This window comes from Leucoraja erinacea, chromosome 1 (genome assembly GCF_028641065.1).
Source record: "Leucoraja erinacea ecotype New England chromosome 1, Leri_hhj_1, whole genome shotgun sequence".
NCBI lineage: Eukaryota > Metazoa > Chordata > Chondrichthyes > Rajiformes > Rajidae > Leucoraja > Leucoraja erinaceus.
The window spans coordinates 84,005,977-84,025,508 of NC_073377.1; the positions used below are offsets into that span (position 1 = coordinate 84,005,977).

At 43.8% G+C, this 19,532-nt stretch overlaps 1 protein-coding gene across 1 annotated transcript in view; it reads left to right on the forward strand.

Annotated features, from left to right (window-relative positions):
* Nucleotides 1-19,532, forward strand: part of LOC129698838 (coiled-coil domain-containing protein 149-like) — a 128,029-nt gene that overhangs the window by 85,590 nt on the left and 22,907 nt on the right. Inside the window, exons 7-9 of the mRNA XM_055638158.1 lie at nucleotides 1,126-1,198; nucleotides 2,439-2,523; nucleotides 12,611-12,755. Coding sequence (XP_055494133.1) covers nucleotides 1,126-1,198; nucleotides 2,439-2,523; nucleotides 12,611-12,755 — 303 coding nt within the window. The remainder of the gene's footprint in view (nucleotides 1-1,125; nucleotides 1,199-2,438; nucleotides 2,524-12,610; nucleotides 12,756-19,532) is intronic.

Consider the following 19,532-nt stretch of genomic DNA (forward strand, 5'->3'; position numbering starts at 1 on the left):
GATCGATCTCCTTTCCTGCCAGTGAGGATTGGTCTCTTCTCCTGTCACTCCCTCGGACGGTCCGCCCCTCCCTGCCCCATCGCGTCTTTACTGGAGCTGAGGGACGCTGCGGGTGGCTGGCGAAGTCTCCAACTGGACACAATTTTCAGTTTTCCTCTGGGGCACGCAAGAAGGGAGGGGAGCAGCAACCTCAAGATCCTGGGGAGAAGAGGGGATGGAGGGAGAGGAGGGGAGTAGAGAGGGGAGTTATGGAGGGAGGGAATGACTGAGGATAGGGGAAAGGAGAGGTGAGGGAGGGATTGCGGGAGGGTAGGAGAGGGAAAAGGAGGAGGGGGGAGTAGAGGAGGGGGGGAGTGGGGAAGGTAGGGAGTGGGGAATAGAGGGAGAGGAGGGCAGTGTGGGAGGTGAGGATGGATAGGTGTTGGTGGGGGATAGAGGGATAGGAGGGGGGTAGGGAGGGGAGAGGAGTTATGGAGGGAGGGAATGACTGATGGTCGGGGAAAAGAGTGGGAGAGAGAAGTGAGGAAGGGATTGGGGAGGGGAGAGGAAAGAAGAGGGAGGGCGAAGAGGAGGGGGAGAGAGTGCTAGGGATGAGGGTAAATGAGCTGTGCCTGTGCAGTTGGGGGCTATGGGTGAGTGGTGGAATATTGCGTTGGGGGACCAAGCCTCCTGTGTGACAGGGACCCAACGGGTCCCACTTAGTCTAGTAGACCTTATTTCCAGGTCTGTCCCTATGATAACTCTCGTCTCTGAGAAAATTCTTGCTTTCAATTCTACCACGTGATGGACCTAGTCTGTACTTCAGGCTCAAGCATGTAGGATGTATTGATGATAAAGCAATTGAAAGTTAAATCCTCCGTTCATGCTGAATGAAACATAGAATATCAGTGCAAGCGATTGAAATATTTGAAAAAAACAAATAAGATTGGTATCACTTAATTCTGATGAGAGATGAATTCACATGTGATTGATGAATTTCAAAAGCAAGATTACGTTGGCAGCATAAACCTCAGTAAAATGTCCTCCTGACAGCATTCTTCAAGCTTGGTTAGGAAACTAACTAGTCTGCTTTGACCAAAAGGAGCAAAGAAACAACGTGTTCTTATTTGTTTTGTCTGTGTCCAGGTACCTGCATGAACATTTGAAGCAGATCCAGGAAGAAGTTAATATCCTTAAGAATAACATTTCTAAATACAAGGTACTGTTGGGGATTACTTATTAAGATATTAGTTAAATCTCTTACTATCACATTTGGAGAAAGTAACAACCAATAAGATTCATCAGCTCAAGTTTGTATCTGTTTTGTTTTATTGTTCTTTCATCATGGTATTAACTTTGTCCCTAGTTATTAAGGTTCATGAGCATTGAATGCTTACCTTTCCCACAAAGATCATTACCTCTACACTAATCCTAATGAAAATGCCCTCATGTCACCTTGTACACATGTGTAATATCATGGTGTATGTTCGTCTAGAATAAGGGACAAAATTATAATCATTAAAAAATGCATATTTGTGGCACTCAAATCAAGTATCTTGTCATCACTCCAGATTCTCATCTCAAATCTTGCGGTATAATTTACATTGGTGGGTCTTCATGGCTTTAAGACCTGATTTATAAAAATGTGTCCAAAATTCCACATGTTACTCTCACCACTCAGTATTTTGTATAAAGTTGTCATAATTGTTTTTCAGTAGTATTATCAGTCCCATTTATAGCTATGGATAATTTTCTATTGCCTTATTTACCTGCAGTCAGTTTTTCCAGCATGTGTTTGTATATCCGAAGGTAAACTAATGTTTTCCACAAATTGAGGAATACTACTTCATTCAACTTTCATGTTCCGTTTTGTAAATCCAAAATGTTCGATGTTTCAGATCGATAACCTTTTGTCGGAGATTTTTTGGTGGAAAGGTCATCGTGCTGAAGCATCAGATCTGTTTTGCTCTCCACAAATGATGCATTAGCCCTGCTGAATATTTACAGCAAATTCTGACTATTACAAATCAACTTCTTCCTTGGCTGACTTGTCGAATATATTTTTCTCATTTTCTAGTATGATTTCAGATTTCCAATATCTGTCTTTTTATTGCCTTTAGAAATTGACCTGTCCTTGGTTACCCAATAATATAAAAGTACATTTGTGGTGTCATTGGGTAACCCGGCAGCTGTGCTAACAGTGAGTTAGCATGCCTCATTGAGAATGCTTTTTTTTCGATTTATTCATTATTCAAATCTATTTTGCAGATTGCTATGTCTTTCTAACTCTGAATGTAATTTGAGTTTATAATGGTGATTAAGAGTCAGAATGAACTCTTGATTAACTAACATCTCACCTGTATTATTCATTTAATGGTGTCATCTGTGTATTGTGATTGGATGCAACTATTAAAAGAAATGATTTCTTCACAGCATTTCCTAATTTCTCTTTCACGTAGAATGCTCTTGAACGTAAAAAGAACCCAAAGTCCAGTGGAAGGAGCAGCAGTAGTGCCCTTACCGGCGTTCTTTCTGCCAAGCAAGGTGAGGCATGTCCATTGTGGTGAAATTAGTTCAGGGGAAATTTGAACCATTGTCAATCATTACTTAAGATAAAGGAGAGCAGCTTAGAAACAAGCATGCAATAATACTCGCCCAATCCTACTGGTTTTGACCCGACTTCCTGAGAAACACTATCCTTGCAGCTACTAACATCTACTTTGAGGCTGTTGCAAAGGGACTTCCTGGATCCACTCCCACAACACAAAGTTGTTTCTTTTCCCACAAAACCATGAATTGAATGAATCAGCAGGAGCAGAGAAACATGAAGAAACAAGGAACTGCAAATGTTGGTTAATTCACAAAAAAACACAAATGGCTGGAGTAAATCAGCAGATCAGGCAGTATCCTGAGAACATGGCTAGGTGACAAGATTTTTTGGATCCAGCTTTGCAATGTGCAACTCTTCAACCCTGTCTCACACCTTCTGCTTTTATCTTTAACCTTCGTGCCAACCATAGATGAAAATCTATGCTCGTGTCAACCTATTACCTGCCACGCATTGACCTGCATCTACTCTCTTCTAGCTTTCTTGTTCTCCCTCACAATCAGGCTGAAGAAGAGTCTCAGCCCGAAACGTCACCTCACTTATCCATTTCCCCAGAAATGATCAGTCTGAAGAAGGGTTTTGGCCCGAAACGATGCCTATTTCCTTCGCTCCATAGATGCTGCTGCACCCGCTGAGTTTCTCCAGAATTTTTGTGTACATCCCCAGAGATGCTATCTGACTTGCTGCATTACTCCAGCCCATTGTGTCCCAGCAGGAGCAGAGGTCCAGTTAGCTTTCACACTCAATTACATTGAATCTGAAAAGGTAGATTCAATAGAACCGAGCATCCATCACTCAGTGGAAGTAACTATTTATGTTAAAACATGCATCTTTGTTATATGTTGCTACAAAAGTAAATATAGTCCCATTTTGTATTCTCTTTCATAATGGGTTGAATAGTTATGATGTGATCCCCTGTTGCTATTTGATCATTGCTTGTGAATGTTGAATATCATACTCGGGTTGTTGTTACAGCCAAATGTTACTCTGTCCTCATCCAGGCATTTACAAAGTGCAGATCCAAGCTGTGTTGTATGATAATGATCAGGAGCCAGGGCGTGGATGATGTCTCCCCCCAATCCTGATAACTAACTCGGAGCTCAGAGAATTAATTCTGGAGTTTTCATTTCAATGAGCCGAGAGCAGGGATCAAATTTCGACTTGTCAGATTATATTGTTCAGCATTTCACTGGATAAATGTGCTGAACCATTGATAAAGCTTAACTCCATATGTTATTCACTCTGCTGGCCATAAATGTCATCATCTTTGAAATTTTGATGACAGCTCTATTTTTGAGATTAGATCTGAGCTTCCTCAATGAACTCACATTCACCATCCGTTAGCAACCTGTTTAGAAATTACAAGATGAACAGTTGCCCATCTGTTCCAACGGCACTTTGACAATGAAATTATCTTTCAAACCCCCATCCACAGCTCATATCCATTCAGAATTTCCTGTCCCCCTCTCCGCTCCTCTGCCACTCCACTACACATCAGCTGGAATTTGCAACAAATATACCAACAGTATAGAAGTTGTGAAGTGAGTATAGCAGTTGGGAAGTCATGCTGCAGTTATATAAGACGTTGGTGAGGCCACAATTGGAGCCATGTGTTCAGTTTTAGTCAACATGTCATAGGAAAGATGCTATCAAGCTGGAAAGGGTTCAGAGAATAGACACAAAATGACGGAGTAACTCAATAGACAATAGACGCAGGAGTAAGCCATTCAGCCCTTTGAGCCAGCACCGCCATTCACTGTAATCATGGCTGATCATCCACATGCAATACCCTGTTCCTGCCTTCTCACCATATCCCCTGACTTCGCTATCTTTAAGAGCTCTATCTAACTCTCTCTTGAAAGCATCCAGGGAATTGGCCCCCACTGCCATCTAAGACAGAGAATTCCACAGATTCACAACTCTCTGGGTGAAAAGGTTTTTCCTCATCTATGTTCTAAATGGCCTACCCCTTATTCTTAAACTGTGGCCCCTGGTTCTGGACTCTCCCAACATCGGGAACATGTTTCCAGCCTCTAGCGCGTCCAATCCCTTAATAATCTTATATGTTTCAATAAGATATCCTCTCAACCTTCTAAATTTCAGTGTATACAAGCCCAGCCGCTCCATTCTATCCGCATATGACAGTCCCGCCATCCCGGGAATTAACCTCGTCAACCTCCGCTGCACATCCTCAATAGCTAGAATGTCCTTCCTCAAATTTGGAGACCAAAACGGCACACAATACTCCAGGTGTGGTCTCACTCGGGACCTGTACAACTACAGAAGGACCTATTTGCTCCTATACTCAACTCGTCTTGTTATGAAGGCCAACATGCCATTCGCATTCTTCACTGCCTGCTGTACCTGCATGCTTACTTTCAGTGAATGATGTACAAGGACCCCCAGATCTCTTTGTACTTCCCCTTTTCCCAATTTGACTTAATTCAGATAATAATCTGACTTCCTGTTTTTGCCACCAAAGTGGATAACCTCACATTTATCCACATTAAACTGCATCTGCCATGCATCTGCCCACTTACCCAACCTGTCCAAGTCACCCTGCATCCTCATAGCATCCTCCTCACAGTTCACACTGCCACCCAGCTTTGTGTCACCTGCAAATTTGCTAATGTTACTTTGAATCCCTTCATCTAAATCATCAATGTATATTGTAAGTAGCTGCGGCCCCAGCACCAAGTCTTGCGGTATCCCACTAGACACTGCCTGCCATTTTGAAAGGGACCCGTTAATCCCTACTCTTTGTTTCCTATCTGTCAACCAATTTTCTATCCATGTCAGTACACTACCCCCAATATCATGTGCTCTAATTTTGCCCACTAATCTCTTATGTGGAACCTTATCAAATGCTTTCTGAAAGTCCAGGTACACTACATCCACTGGCGCTCCCTTGTCCATTTTCCTAGTTAGATCCTCAAAATATTCCAGAAGATTAGTCAAGTATGATTTCCCCTTCGTAAATCCATGCTGACTCGGAGTGATCCTGTTACTGCTATCCAAATGTGCCACTATTTCATCTTTTATAATTGACTCCAGCATCTTCCCCACCACCGATGTCAGGCTAACTGGTCTATAATTCCCTGTTTTCTCTCTCCTGCCTTTCTTAAACAGTGGGATAACATTAGCTACACTCCAATTCACAGGAACTGATCCTGAGTCTATAGAACATTGGAAAATGATCACCAATGCATCCACGATTTCTAGAGTCACTTCGTTAAGTACCCTGGGATGCAACCCATCAGGCCATGAGGATTTATCAGCCGTCAGTCCCATCAGTCTATCCAACACCATTTCCTGCCTAATGTGGATTTCCTTCAGTTCCTCCATCACCCCAGATCCTCTGCCCACTAGTACATCAGGGAAATTGTTGTGTCTTCCTTAGTGAAGACGGATCCAAAGTATCTGTTCAACTCATCTGCTATTTAAGAGCTGCTGTCTGTCAGCGGGACAGGCAGCTTCCTTGGAGAGAAGGAATGGGCGACGTTTTGGATCCAGACACTTCTTCAGACCTTGACTCGAAATGTCACTGACATTTTGTGTCTATCTTCGGTTTAAACAAGAATCTGCAGTTTCTTCCTACACAAGGGTTCAGAGAAGATTTATGAGGATGTTGCCAGGACTCGAGGGCCTGGGCTACAGGAGGCCCATAGCTGTGGGCAGCTAGGACTTTATTCCTTGGAATGTAGGAAAATTAGCGGTGATCTTATAGAGATGTACAAAATCGTGAGAGGATCAGATTGGATAAGTGCACAGTCTTTTGCCCAGCGTAGGGGAAATGAGAACCAGAGGACATAGGTATAAGGTGAGAGGGGGAAAGATTTAATAAGAACCTGAGGAGTAACTTTTTTATACTAACGGTGGTAGATGTATGGAACGAGCTGACAGAGGAGGTAGGTGAGGAAGGTAATATTGTAATATTTAAGAAAAATATTTAGACATGCATCGATTGGATAGGTTTAGAGGGATATGGGGTGAACGCAGGCAGGTGGGACTAGTGTAGATGGGGCATGTTGGCCGGTGTGGACAAGTTGGGCCGAAGGGCCTGTTTCCATGCTGCATCACTCTACGACTCCATGAGGTGCGATGTTGGAACTCAACACCTAAAAGGACTTACAGTGATACAAGAAAAATTCCACAGCTACAGGGGAGCGTTGCTGCTGAATGAACGGATGCTGCATGAACGGGAGGGTTTAGGATAGTCCTCTGAAGGCATTAATGAAATCCAGAGGTGCTGCCAAAGACCTGTGCCTGTTCTTTGTGTAAGTAGTCCCGAGGGATCCCCTGGGAATGACAAAAGGCACCCTGACATGTGGGTTGTTGGGGGGTGGGGGCATTGGGATGGTGCAGATATGGGAAGGGATGTCACTGCGTGACATGACTGCAATGTATAAATGTCGGCACACTCACTCTGCCTGTAGGCTGATGGTAAATTGGCGGTCTCGGTTGAGTGTGGAGTTTGATGAATCCATATTCAACCAATATCAGGCATCGATGGGGCCAACAAACAATGGAGCCACAAGAGGCTGCAGATGCCAGAATTTTGAGCAGAAAACAGTGCATCAGGCAGCATCTGGAGGGGGTGATCGTCAAATGATGTTTCGGGTCAGGGCCTTTCTCAGACTGATTAAAACTTCAGACTGATAAGTCTGAAGAAGGGTCCTGACTCGAACCACAATCTCTCCACATGCTGGCTGATTTGCTGAGTCCCTTCAGCACTTTGATTTGCGGGCAAACAATCAAACTGCAATTTTGGTCCATTACGTGAGGGCAATGAATGCCGTTTGATAGTTGCCCCCTTCAGTGCCCCCTGGTGATCTGGATTAGTAAAACATGGATGTCCTATGAGGTTGATATTCCTCACGCAGATGGAATTTGTTTTGTTGCACTACTGTTGTTGCCATTTAGGGTAATTATGTTCCAGAACCAAATGTTCTTGGAAAATGAAAATCCAGTCAATAAATGGGAAGACAAAATTCCCAAAGGGACTAAGACATCTAATAAATGAGAGGAAATAGGTCCAGAGTGGGTTCATTTGAATTTCAAAAGTAAACGTCGTTGTTTTTATTCTTGTGAATACATGTTTCTATCCTGCATTTGAAATATTATGTAATTTTCTGCATCGGCCTGGTAAAGAGGTTGTGCATCTCAGCAATTGGATCCAGGTGGGATGAGAGTTTAATTGGCTTTGGAAGTGTTGATTGGTACAGTCCCGTCTTCCCAATAACGAGTAGCTGTTCTTCGTGATTCGTGTGAATGCCATTATCATGATAATAATTGCATGAAAATTAGATTTTTTGCTGTTTCATGCAAGCAGCCAATAGTAACAAGTTGGGCTTAAGAGACATCCTTAAAAATGTCAGCTGAGTTACTCCAGCATTTTTTGTCTACAATTTAAACCAGCATCTGCAGTTCTTTCCTACGCGGAGTTAGTCCAGCATTTTGTGTCTGTCTTCAGTAAAGATTATTTTGTGTCTGTGGACAGTGTTTAGTGACCATAAAACAACTGAAATAAGTCAAGACATTGAAATTCTTGCTTGCTGCAGCACAACAGAATTTTGTAGGCGTAAATACAGATCAGGTCAGTGTGTCCATATACGTGTACCATAGACCATATATGGAAACACATAAATAAACAGATAAAGTGCAATAGGCTGTTATAGTTCAGAGTTTGTTTGAAGTTGTGTTTAATAGGCTGATGGCTGTGGGGAAGAAGCTGTTCCTGAACCTGGATGTTGCAGATTTCAGGCTCCTGTGCCTTCTACCTGATGGCAGCGGAGAGATGAGTGTGTGGCCAGGATGGTGCGGGTCCTTGATGATGTTGGCAGGATCGACGCGCTGGAGCTCCGGTGAGCTGTGACCGCCGAGATCAACACATCCGGGCTGCGGATAGGAGCGGGCGGCGCCGACTCAAACATCGGGAGCCTGGGAGCTCCAACCCGGCTTGTCGGCTTCAGAAGCCGAGGTCCCCAGCTAGGAAGCGGCCGTTCCAGGTGGCCCAGCCGCTGTGAGGACTCTCCCGACGCCGGGGAAACACCACCCGGCCAGAACGGCCAGGAACATCGGGGTCCGTAGAGGCAATAGCGGTGGCCTCAATAGGCCTGACTTTGGGTGAACTGTCAAGAGTCAAGAGTCAAGAGAGTCAAGAGTCAAGAGTCAATTTAATTGTCATTTGGACCCCTAGAGGTCCAAACGAAATGCCGTTTCTGCAGCCATACATTACACACAAATAGACCCCAGACACAACATAATTACATTTTACATAAACATCCATCACATAGCTGTGATGGAAGGCCAAAAAAAACTTATCTCTCCACTGCACTCTCCCCCCCCTCGATGTCAGAGTCAAAGTCAAAGCCCCCGGCTGGCGATGGCGATTGTCCCGCGGCCATTAAAGCCACGCCGGGTGGTGCGAGGTCGCACACCGGGTCTTGGTGTTGGAGCCCCCGGTGTGCGCTCGCAAAGTTCCGCGGGCATTCCAGCCGCGCGGGGCAGTGGTGTCAGGCCCGGCTCCAGGAGCTCTTCAACCCCGCAACACGTGCGGGAGAATTCGCCGTTGCAGGAGCCCCGAAAAGCGGTCTCCCTCCAGGGAGCCGCGGGCTCCCCGGCGCCGCCGTCCGCAGTCCTGCCGTTGGAGCCTCCGACTCAGCAGCGGCATCGGCAGCAGCAGCAGCAGCGGCAGCGGCAGCGCTCCTCCACCGCTCCACCCGCTCCGGTCTCGGCCAGCTCCGCGACGGCGACGGTGAGTAGCACCAGAGTCCCCGGCTTCTTCCTGTTGGAGGCCGCTCCTCGTTGCGGCCTCAACGACAACGGAAACCCGACGAGAAAAAGGTCGGGTCTCCAGTGCAGGGAGAGATTTAAAAAGTTTCCCACCCCACCCCCATCCCCCCACACACACACCCCAACAAAAAATAACAAAAACTACATTAAAACACAGACAGAAAATAATAAAACGCGGACAGACTGCAGAGGCCGCTGCTGGCCAGAACTGGGGATGGGGACTGGACATTGTGCCTTCCCTCACAGTGGTATCCACTGTAGGGGGGATGATTTTTTTGCGTGTAAGTAAACATGTTAGTCTGTGTTCAAGATGGCTGTCGGAAGGAAGAGTGGACGCTGGCGCGGTTTAGCTGCCGCTGCTCTCTCTTCACATTGTGTTTTTTGATTGTTTGTCTTTGGAGCGATTTCTGTCTTTAATTTGTGTATTGGTGATGTCATTATTCTTTTTACTCTGACTATATGTTTTTTTCTCTTCTGTTAATTTCTGTAAGGTGTCCTTGAGACTTTGAAAGGCGCCCGAAAATAAAATGTATTATTATTATTATTAAGTAAGGATTTCATTGTTCTAACTGGGACATGAGAGAATAAAACACTCTTGACTCTTGACTTACGTCGCTAATGTGTGGGATAGAACTAGTGTACGGGTGATCGGTGATTGGCGTGGGCCGAAGGGCCTGTTTCCACGCTGTATAGTCGAAGCAGGTCTTCAACATGACACTTCTTTCAAACTCTCCTAAACTCTTCTAAACTCACCAATTAGGTCGCCGCAGTGGGACAGCCCTTTAACTCCAGCTCCAGGGAGTGATTCTGCTTTGGTTTTCAGCGGTCGCGGCAAGTCAGCAGCCGGACAGCAATGGCAGCCAGATCTCCCACAATGCAAAAGGAGGGAAAAAGTGCCCGGTGCCGACCAGTTGCCGGGCAGTGCGCAAACGCAGGGCGGCACATGCGCACAACCACAGCCGATGATGCCCTGGCCGTTGTTGTGCGCATGTGCAGGGGGAGGATGTGCAGGCCGTAGCAGTGCGCTCAGAGTTGAACGATAGGTGTCCCGGGTGTTTGCCAAGCCGGGCTAAATGGCACGGCTTTTAGGTTGCCCGGCGGGACTTTAGGTCGCCATTGGCACCTGGGCAACCGTTAATTTCGAGCCCTGACATACCTATTCTCCGCAATCTTCTCAGGAAGTACAGGCGCTGATGTGCTTTCTTTATAATTGCATCAGTGTGCTGGGAACAGGAGAGATCTTCAGAAATATGCAGTTTGTAATTAAAAGAATGTTTGAAGGTCTTACAATGTATAATAGGATAGAATGACCATTGAACCGTTTTTTGAAAAAAATGCTGGTATCTGTATTGAATAAAGTTGTCATATTGTGATTCTTCTAAAAGTGTGTCATATACATGATAAGCCATTAGAAAACTAAGTATTGCAACATAAAAGTTTACTCTGATTGCTATTTGTTGATTTTTGCTTGAAAGTTATAGCCTGCTTCTCTTCCACTAATACAGGTTCATTAGAATTATCTGTACTTTTTTTTCAATTACCCAACAGCTGAAAAGCCCCTGTCCTGACACTTGCTCTTTAGGAATGCTTATTATAATAGAAGGTTTTTTTATGAAAGGCCATTGGAATCCAAGCAAATATCTAATTGCATTATTTGCCACCGCATAGGAAGGAAGGAAAATTGGAAATTTTAGTGCATGTGGTGATGGAGAAATCTGTGCATTCAAAGGATTTGAGGCACAGCAATAGTTCTGTAATGTTTTTACATTAACAGGTCCTTTAGCCTACAATGTTTGTGCTGGACATGATGCCAAGATAAACTAATCTCATCTGCCTGCCCATTCTCCATATAACACTCTCCTTGCATTAAAGCCTCTTAAACAACACAAATGTATCTGCGTCTGCCACTGCTCCTGGCACCACCTGGGGGAGTCTAGCCCTAGAGGTCATAGTCTCAGAATTAAATGATGTTCCTTTGGGAAGGAGATGAGGGGGAATGTCTTTAGTCAGATGGTGGTGAACCTGTGGAATTCTTTGCTACAGAAAGCTGTGGAGACCATCAATGGATATTTTTAAGGGAGAGATGGATAAACTCTTTATTCGTACGGGTGTCAGGGGTTATGGGGAGAAGGCAGATGAATGGGGTTAGGAAGGAGAGATAGATCAGCCATGATTAAATGGTGGAATAGAATTGAAGGGCCAAATTGCCTAATTCTGCTCCTGTCACTTATGACCTTATGATGTCCTAGGCAACTACCACATGCTGTGTAAAAAAACTTGACTGTATGTCTCCTCGACATTTTGTCCTCGCCTGTAAGCTGTGTCCTCCAGTCTGTGATATTTCCATCCTGGGAAAAAGGTTCCGACTCTCTACCCTATCTATACTTCGGAGAATTTTATATTGTACAGTACTGTTGCTGAAGACGATTTTCCTGCTAGTCTATTCTGGTTGGCAAGCCTGCATTAGAAATATGAGCTATTTGATGGAAATTAAAATCAATATGGCATGTAGGTTCTTAAAGGCTGTTTTGAAAAAATTTTTACAAAAAGAATCACAATATTTTGATGAGTGACCTGATGCTAATTTATGCCAAGGACTAATTTGTGACGTTTGATTCTGAGGTGTTGCAAAATGGCTATTCTTGAATAGGTCTGTGGTAACACCAGTAACACTACTGAAATACATTAGAAATGTAATGGAGTTACACTTAGCGGGTCACTAGTCTCATGTTGCTAGTGGGGAATTAACTAAAATACGGTTCAACAAACTAATTATGTTTGCAGGTTTGTATTCAACACATGCCCCTAGCTTCTCTCTGAGAGTATTTTAGTTTAGTTTAGATATACAACATGGAAACAGACCCTTCGGCTCATAGAGCACACACCAACCAGCGATCCCCGTACGCCAACGACCATCTTTTGCACTAGTTCTATCCTACACACTAAGGACAGTTTACAGAAGCCAATTACTCTACAAATCTGTACATCTTTGGAATGTGGGAGGAAACCAGAGCACCTGGAGAAACCCCACACGGTCACAGGGAGAATGTACAAACTCTGTACAGACAGCACATAGTTAGGATCAAACCCACTGTGAGGCAACAACTATTAAATCTGTAAGGCTGCACCATTGTGCTGCCTTCGAAAATAATTTCACTTATTTGATGGCTGTTATTTTTCTTGTATGGATCATCAGTATTGATGTTATTTTATCCATTTTTGTTGCAGTCCAAGAGCTTTTGTCAGAAGATCATGGCTGCAGTCTGCCAGCTACTCCACAGTCCATCTCAGACCTGAAATCACTGGCAACTGCATTACTTGAAACAATTCACGACAAGAATATGGTTCTTCAGCACCAACGTCAGACAAACAGGCAAGTGTTCATTCCGCTCAATAACCGTGGGGCTCTTGTGCTGCAGTTTTTAATCTGTACATGTGAAGATGATAAAGATAAGTAAATAACTACAGTTATTATATAATTCCTGGAAACAAGGAGATTGAATTAAAAAATAATTGCCTTGGTAGCTGATGTAATACTTTGAACTCAAAACCAATTCCTGTGTATACAAGCCCAGTCGATCCATTCTTTCAACATATGACAGTCCAGACATCCCGGGAATATAGTGTACCCCCCGCTTTATTGGGAAGGGGGCTTATAAACCATCCAATTTTGTATAACGTTAAACTTTTCTGCTCCATTAAGTCCAATGCTATCAGTGGAAATGTGTTCTTACAGTAAGTTTCTTTTTCAACAGTAATATCCTTGTGATGTGCAGTCTATGGCCAAGATAATTTGGGTTGTATTGTATGCAGAAGAGAAAGGGTTGTGGTTTTAATTAACTAGAATTGGACGATACATTGTTTGATAAAATATTGTTGTACAAGTATCAATCGAAGAGATTGCCTTGCCAGTTTCCAAAGCAAATATTTTGTGTTCCTCGCTGTGAACTGGCAGCCTGCATTGTCTTTCATAAACTTGTTTTTTTTTAATCTAAAATCTGTAAGAGCTATTTCTTATTCCATATCGTAAATTCTTGATAGTAGTTGTGAATACTGTAAGGGTGAATATCCATTACACAGACTGCTACACATGGCTTGTACTGTATCATATATTAACCTGCATCTTTGGAAACGCCAGGAACTGCAAATGCTGCATAGAACACAAAGTGCTGGAGTAACTCAGTGATCAGGCAGCATCTCTGGAGGACATGGATAGGCAACGTTTTAGGTCAGGACTATTCTTCCCGATCCAAAACGTTGCCTAGCCATGTCCTTCAGAGATGTTGCCTGACCCACTGGGTTATACCAGCACATTGTGTTCTTAGCTGCTACTTTAACTGATGAGGAACCGCACGCTGACATTTATTTAAGGTTCCAGTTGGAAGAAGATGGAAAGCCTTTGTGTAAAACCTACTTGTTAGATGGCATCTCATGATTTGTGAAACTGAAGTGTCCGCTGAAAGAATGAATTAGGTTGTCAGTCTTTGCTTGAACTGCTGAGGAAGGGAATTATACATCAAACACATTTGAACATTTGGAGCTTCTTAGTTCAAACATTCTTTGGAAGTATATGATATAAGGAACACTGTGGTTCTTTTATGTCATCATTCCTTTAAAGACCAGTAAAATAATAATATTAACACATAAATTATTTAGCTTTTTCTGCCATAATTCCATTACACAGTTGCCAATGTATGCACACGAACATACAGAAAATATCTTAATTAGAGTCATAGAGTGATACAGTGTGGTAACAGGCCCTTCAGACCAACTCGTCCACACCAGCCAACAATGTCCCATCTACCCTAGTCCCACTTGCCTGCGCTTGGTCCATAACCCTCTAACCATGTCCTATTCATGGACCTGTCCAATTGTTCCTTAAATGATGGGATAGTCCCAGCCTCAACTACCTCCTCTGACAGCTTGTTCCATACACCCACCACCCTCTGTGTGGAAAAGGTTACCCCTTGGATTCCTATTAAATCTTTTCCCCTTCACCTTGAACCTATGTCCTCTGGTCCTCGATTCCCCTACTCTGGGCAATCTATTCCACTCATGATCTGGAAAACCTTTATAAGATCTCCCCTCCTATGCTCCATGGAATAGAGACCCAGCCTAAACCTCTCCCTATAGCTCACAGCCTCTAGTCCTGGCAACATCCTCGTAAATCTTTTCAGAACCTTTTCAAGCTTGACAATATCTTTCTTATAATATGGTGCCCAGAACTGAACACAATATTCTAAATGCTGTCTCCCCAACGTCTTATACAACAGCAACATGACCTCCCAACTTTTATACTCAATACTCTGACTGATGAAGGCCAAAGTGCCAAAAGCCTTTTTGACCACCTGCGACTCGACCTTCATGGAACCATGCACTTGTACTGCTAGATCCCTCTGCTCTACAACACTACCCAGAGGCCTACCATTTACTGTGTAGGTCCTGCCCTTGTTCGACGCCACAAAATGCAACACCTCACACTTCTCTGTATTAAATTCTATCAACCATTCCTCCACCCACCTGGCCAATCAATCCAGATCCTGCTGCAATCGTTCACAACCGTCTTCACTATCTGCAAAACCACTAACTTTTGTATCATCAGCAAACTTGCTAATCTAGCCCTGCATATAACCATATAATATAACCATATAACAATTACAGCACGGAAACAAGCCATCTTGACCCTTCTAGTCCGTGCCGAACAATGATTTGCATGTTCTCATCCAAATCATTGATGTAGATGACAAACAGTAACGGGCCCAGCACCGAACCCTGTGGCACACCACTAGTCACAGGCCTCCATTCTGAGAAGCAACCTTCCACCATCACCATCACCTTCTGCTTCCTTCCATGGAGCCAATTTGCTATCCATTCAGCTATCTCACCTTGGATCCCATGAGATCTAGCCTTCCAGAGCAGCCTACCATGTGGCACCTTGTCGAAAGCCTTACTAAAGTCCATGTGCACAATATCTACAGCTCTGCCTTCATTACCTTTTTGGTCACGTCTTCAAAAAAATCAATCAGATTTGTGAGACACAACCTCCCATGTACAAAACCATGCTGACTGTCCCTAATCAGCCCTTGCCCATCCAAATGCCTGTATATCCTATCCCTCAGAATACGCTCCAGTAACGTACCAACTACAGATGTTGAGCTCACCGACCTATAGTTCCCAGCATTTTCCCTGCAGCCCTTCTTGAAAAGAGGCACAACATTTGCCACCCTCCAATCCTCTGGCACCTCTCCTGTATTTAAGGACGACTCATAAATTTCAAGGTTCCCGCAATTTCCTCTCTAGTTTCCCACAGTGCCCTAGGATATATCTAATCAGGCCCCGGAGATTTGTCTACGTTCAAACACGACAGTACCATCAGTACTTCCTCGACGGTAACCCTGACTGCTCTAATGACAAAACGTGTATGGAAACACGATTTAATTCAGATTGCAGATTTTTTTAAGCTTGTAAATAAGTCAAATAGCAAAAATTCCTGTTGCAGATACATGGTGAGTGCAATAATTACTAACATCAAAAAAGCTGTTTTGCTTTAAATGAATCTATATGTAATAATACCTGATGTTAATCACTCTTTATGTAACACATATTGCCTTGTAGGATCCAATATTCCTTGTGATGCAAATGCTCTGTAATTACAAAATCACGTTTCAAATGACAATGAACTAACAACGATATCCATATGCACTTCTGGAATATGTATCTTTTATATGTTGCATGAAGTCAAGATGTGCTTTTCATGCCAATTAACCAATTACAACTCAGCAAACTCTGGATGAAAGGAAAACTGTATTTTATGATATTACTATCCAATCTGAACGATTTAAGAACATAACATTGTTGACCCGCGAGACCAAACACAGACTAGGCAATCGGTTTGCAGAGCACCTGCACTCTGTCCACAATGAACATCTTGAGTCTCATGCCATTTCAACTCCGCTTCCCATTCCCACAATGACCTGTCTGTCCTCAACCTCCTCCATTGGAGGCCATATGCAAACTAGAAGAACAATGCTTTATACGTCACCTGGGTAGTCTAGGAGAGACCGACTTCTCAGAGACTGAAGTCTCAGACCGATTTCAGAACATCCTCAAGAGGGCAGGTGAACAGCCGGAAGTAGTTGTGCAAGAAGCCACAAATGACATGGGTACGATGTGGAAGGAGGTTCTGCAACATGAGTATAGAGAATAGGTAGGAGGCTGAAAAGCAGGATTTCTAGGGTGGCTATCTCTGGGGTGCTTCCAGTACCTCGAGCTAGTGAGGGTAGGAACAGGGAGATGGGGGATCTGAAAGTGTGGCTGAGGAGTTGGTGCAGGGGGCAGGGATTTAGATTTCTAGACCACTGGGATCTCTTCTGGGGCAGAGGTGACCTGTACAAAAGGGACGGGTTGCACCTTAATTGGAGGGGGACGGACATTCTGGCAGGCAGGTTTGCTAGTGCTACACATGTGGGTTTTAAACTAAACAGTGGGGGGTGGGGGGGGGGGGGGGGGGGGGGTGGAGTCAACTACGTGGAAGCGTATGCGTGCAGTTAACGGAAAAGAGATTGTAGGAAAGGACACGTTTGTCAAGTCAAGTTTATTCGTCACGTACACATACAAGAGTTTGTTTATTCATGTGTGTATATATTTATATCATGGTATATGGACACATTTATCTGTTTTGTAGTAAATGCCTACTATTTTCTGTGTGCTTAAGCAAAGCAAGAATTTCATTGTCCTATACAGGGACACATGACAATAAACTCACTTGAACACTTGAACTTGAACTTGAGATGTGCAGTGAAATGAAAAGTGGCAATGCTCGTGGACTTTGTGCAAAAAACAAACAAACAAAATTCAAACAGAATGGAACAGAATCACATATTCTTTTACATAATATATATTGTGGGAGGAAGGAAAAAGGAAAAAAAAAGCAATTTTTAAAAAACAGTAGAATGGTACAGTAAAGTTAGTCCCTGGTGAGATAGGAGTTTACAGTCCTAATGGCCTCTGGGAAGAAACTCCTTCTCAACCTCTCCGTTCTCACAGCATGGCAACGGAGGCGTTTGCCTGACCTTAGCAGCTGGAACAGTCCGTTGCAGGGGTGGAAGGGGTCTCCCATGATCTTATTGGCACTGGAGTTGCACCTTTTGATGTATAGTTCCTGCAGAGGGGTGAGTGAAGTTCCCATAGTGCGTTCGGCCAAACGCACTACTCTGCAGAGCCTTCTTGTCCTGGGCAGAGCAGTTCCCAAACCAAATCGTGATATTACTGACAAGATGCTTTCCACAGCCGCTGAGTAGAAGCACTGGAGGATCCTCAGAGACACTCTGAATTTCCTCAATTGCCTGAGGTGGTAAAGGCGCTGTCGTGCTTTACTCACAAGTGCTGCAGCGTGTGATGTCCATGTCATATCCTCAGAGATGTGGACCCCCAGGTAATTAAAACAGCTCACCCTATCCACAGTATCCCCATTTATCCTCTGTCCCCATTTATTGTTAAACTAACAGGTCAGGGGGATGGGAACCAATGCAAGGAGACAGAGGGCCATAAAAGGACAGAAGCAAAAGTTAGAAGGGAGATAAGAAAAACACACCTGAGAACTTTGTGCCTTAATGCGAGGAGTATTCGTAATAAGGTGGACGAATCGAATGCGCAGTTAGTAGATAAGGAATATGATATAATTGGAATCACGGAGACATGGCTCCAGGGTGACCAAGGCTGGGAGCTAAACATGCAGGGGTATTCAATATACAGGAAGGATAGACAGAAATGAAGAGGAGGTGGGGTGGCATTGTTGGTTAAGAGGAGATTAATGAAATAACAAGGAGAGACATTAGCTTGGATGCTGTAGAATCGGTATGGGTAGAACTGCGAAATAGCCAAGGGCAGAAAACGCTGGTTGTAGTTGTATACAGACCAGCAAACAGCAGTAGGGAGGTTGGAGATAGCATCAAGCAGGAAATTAGGGATGCGTGTAGCAAAGATACAGCAGTTATCATGGGTAACTTTAATCTACATATAGATTGGATCAACTAAATTGGTAACAGCGCTGAGGAGGAGGATTTCCTGGAATGTATACGGAATGGTTTTTTAAACCAATATGTAGAGGATCCGACTGGAGGACAGGCCATCCAAGACTGGGTATTGTGTAGTGATGAAGGATTAGTTAGCGATTTTGTTGTGCAAAGCCCTTTGGGCAACAGTGACCATAATATGGTGGAATTAATGCATTAGGATGGAGAGTGGCACAGTTAATTCAGAGACAAGGGTTCTGAACTTAAAGAAAAGAGACTTTGAAGTTATGAGATGGGAATTCGCTAGGATAGACTGGCAAATTATACTTAAAGGGTTGACGGTGATGATGCAATGGCAAAGATTTAAAGACCGCATGGATGAACTCCAAAAATTGTTCTTCACTGTCTGGCGAAAAAATTAAACAGGGAAGGCGGCTCAACCGTTGCTAACGAGGGAAATCAAGGATAGTGTTAAATCCAATGAAGAGGCATATAAATTGGTCAGAGGAAGCAGCAAACCATAGGACTGGGAGAAATTTAGAACAACAAAGGAGTTAATTAAGGGGGGGGAAACTCTATATATAAAATATATAAAAACCAACTCTAAAAACTTCTTTAGACATGTAAAAAGGAAAAGATTAGTGAAGACAAATGTAGGCCCCTTACAATCAGAGACAGGTGAATTTATAATGGGAAACAAGGAAATGGCAGTTAAATGAGTAGTTTGGTTCTGTGTTCACTAAGGAAGACACAAACAATCTCCCAGAAATAGACGGGGACCAAGGATCTAGTGGGTGGGAGAAACTGAAGGGAATCCACATTAGTCAGGAAATGGCGTTAAGTAAACTGTTGGAACTGAAGGCAGGTGTATCCCCAGGGCCTGATGATCTGCATCCCAGAGTACTCAAGGAGGTGGCCCTAGAAATTGTGGATGCATTGGTGATCATTTTCCAATGTTCTCTCGAGTCTGGATCAGTTCATGTGGACTGGACGGTAGCCAATGTAACCCCACTTTTAAAGAAAGGAGAGAGAGACTAAAGGGGGAATTAGCCTTACATCGGTAGTGGGGAAGATGCTTGAGTCGATTGTTAAGATGTTATAGCAGCGCATGTGGAAAGCAGTGGCAGGATCGGTCA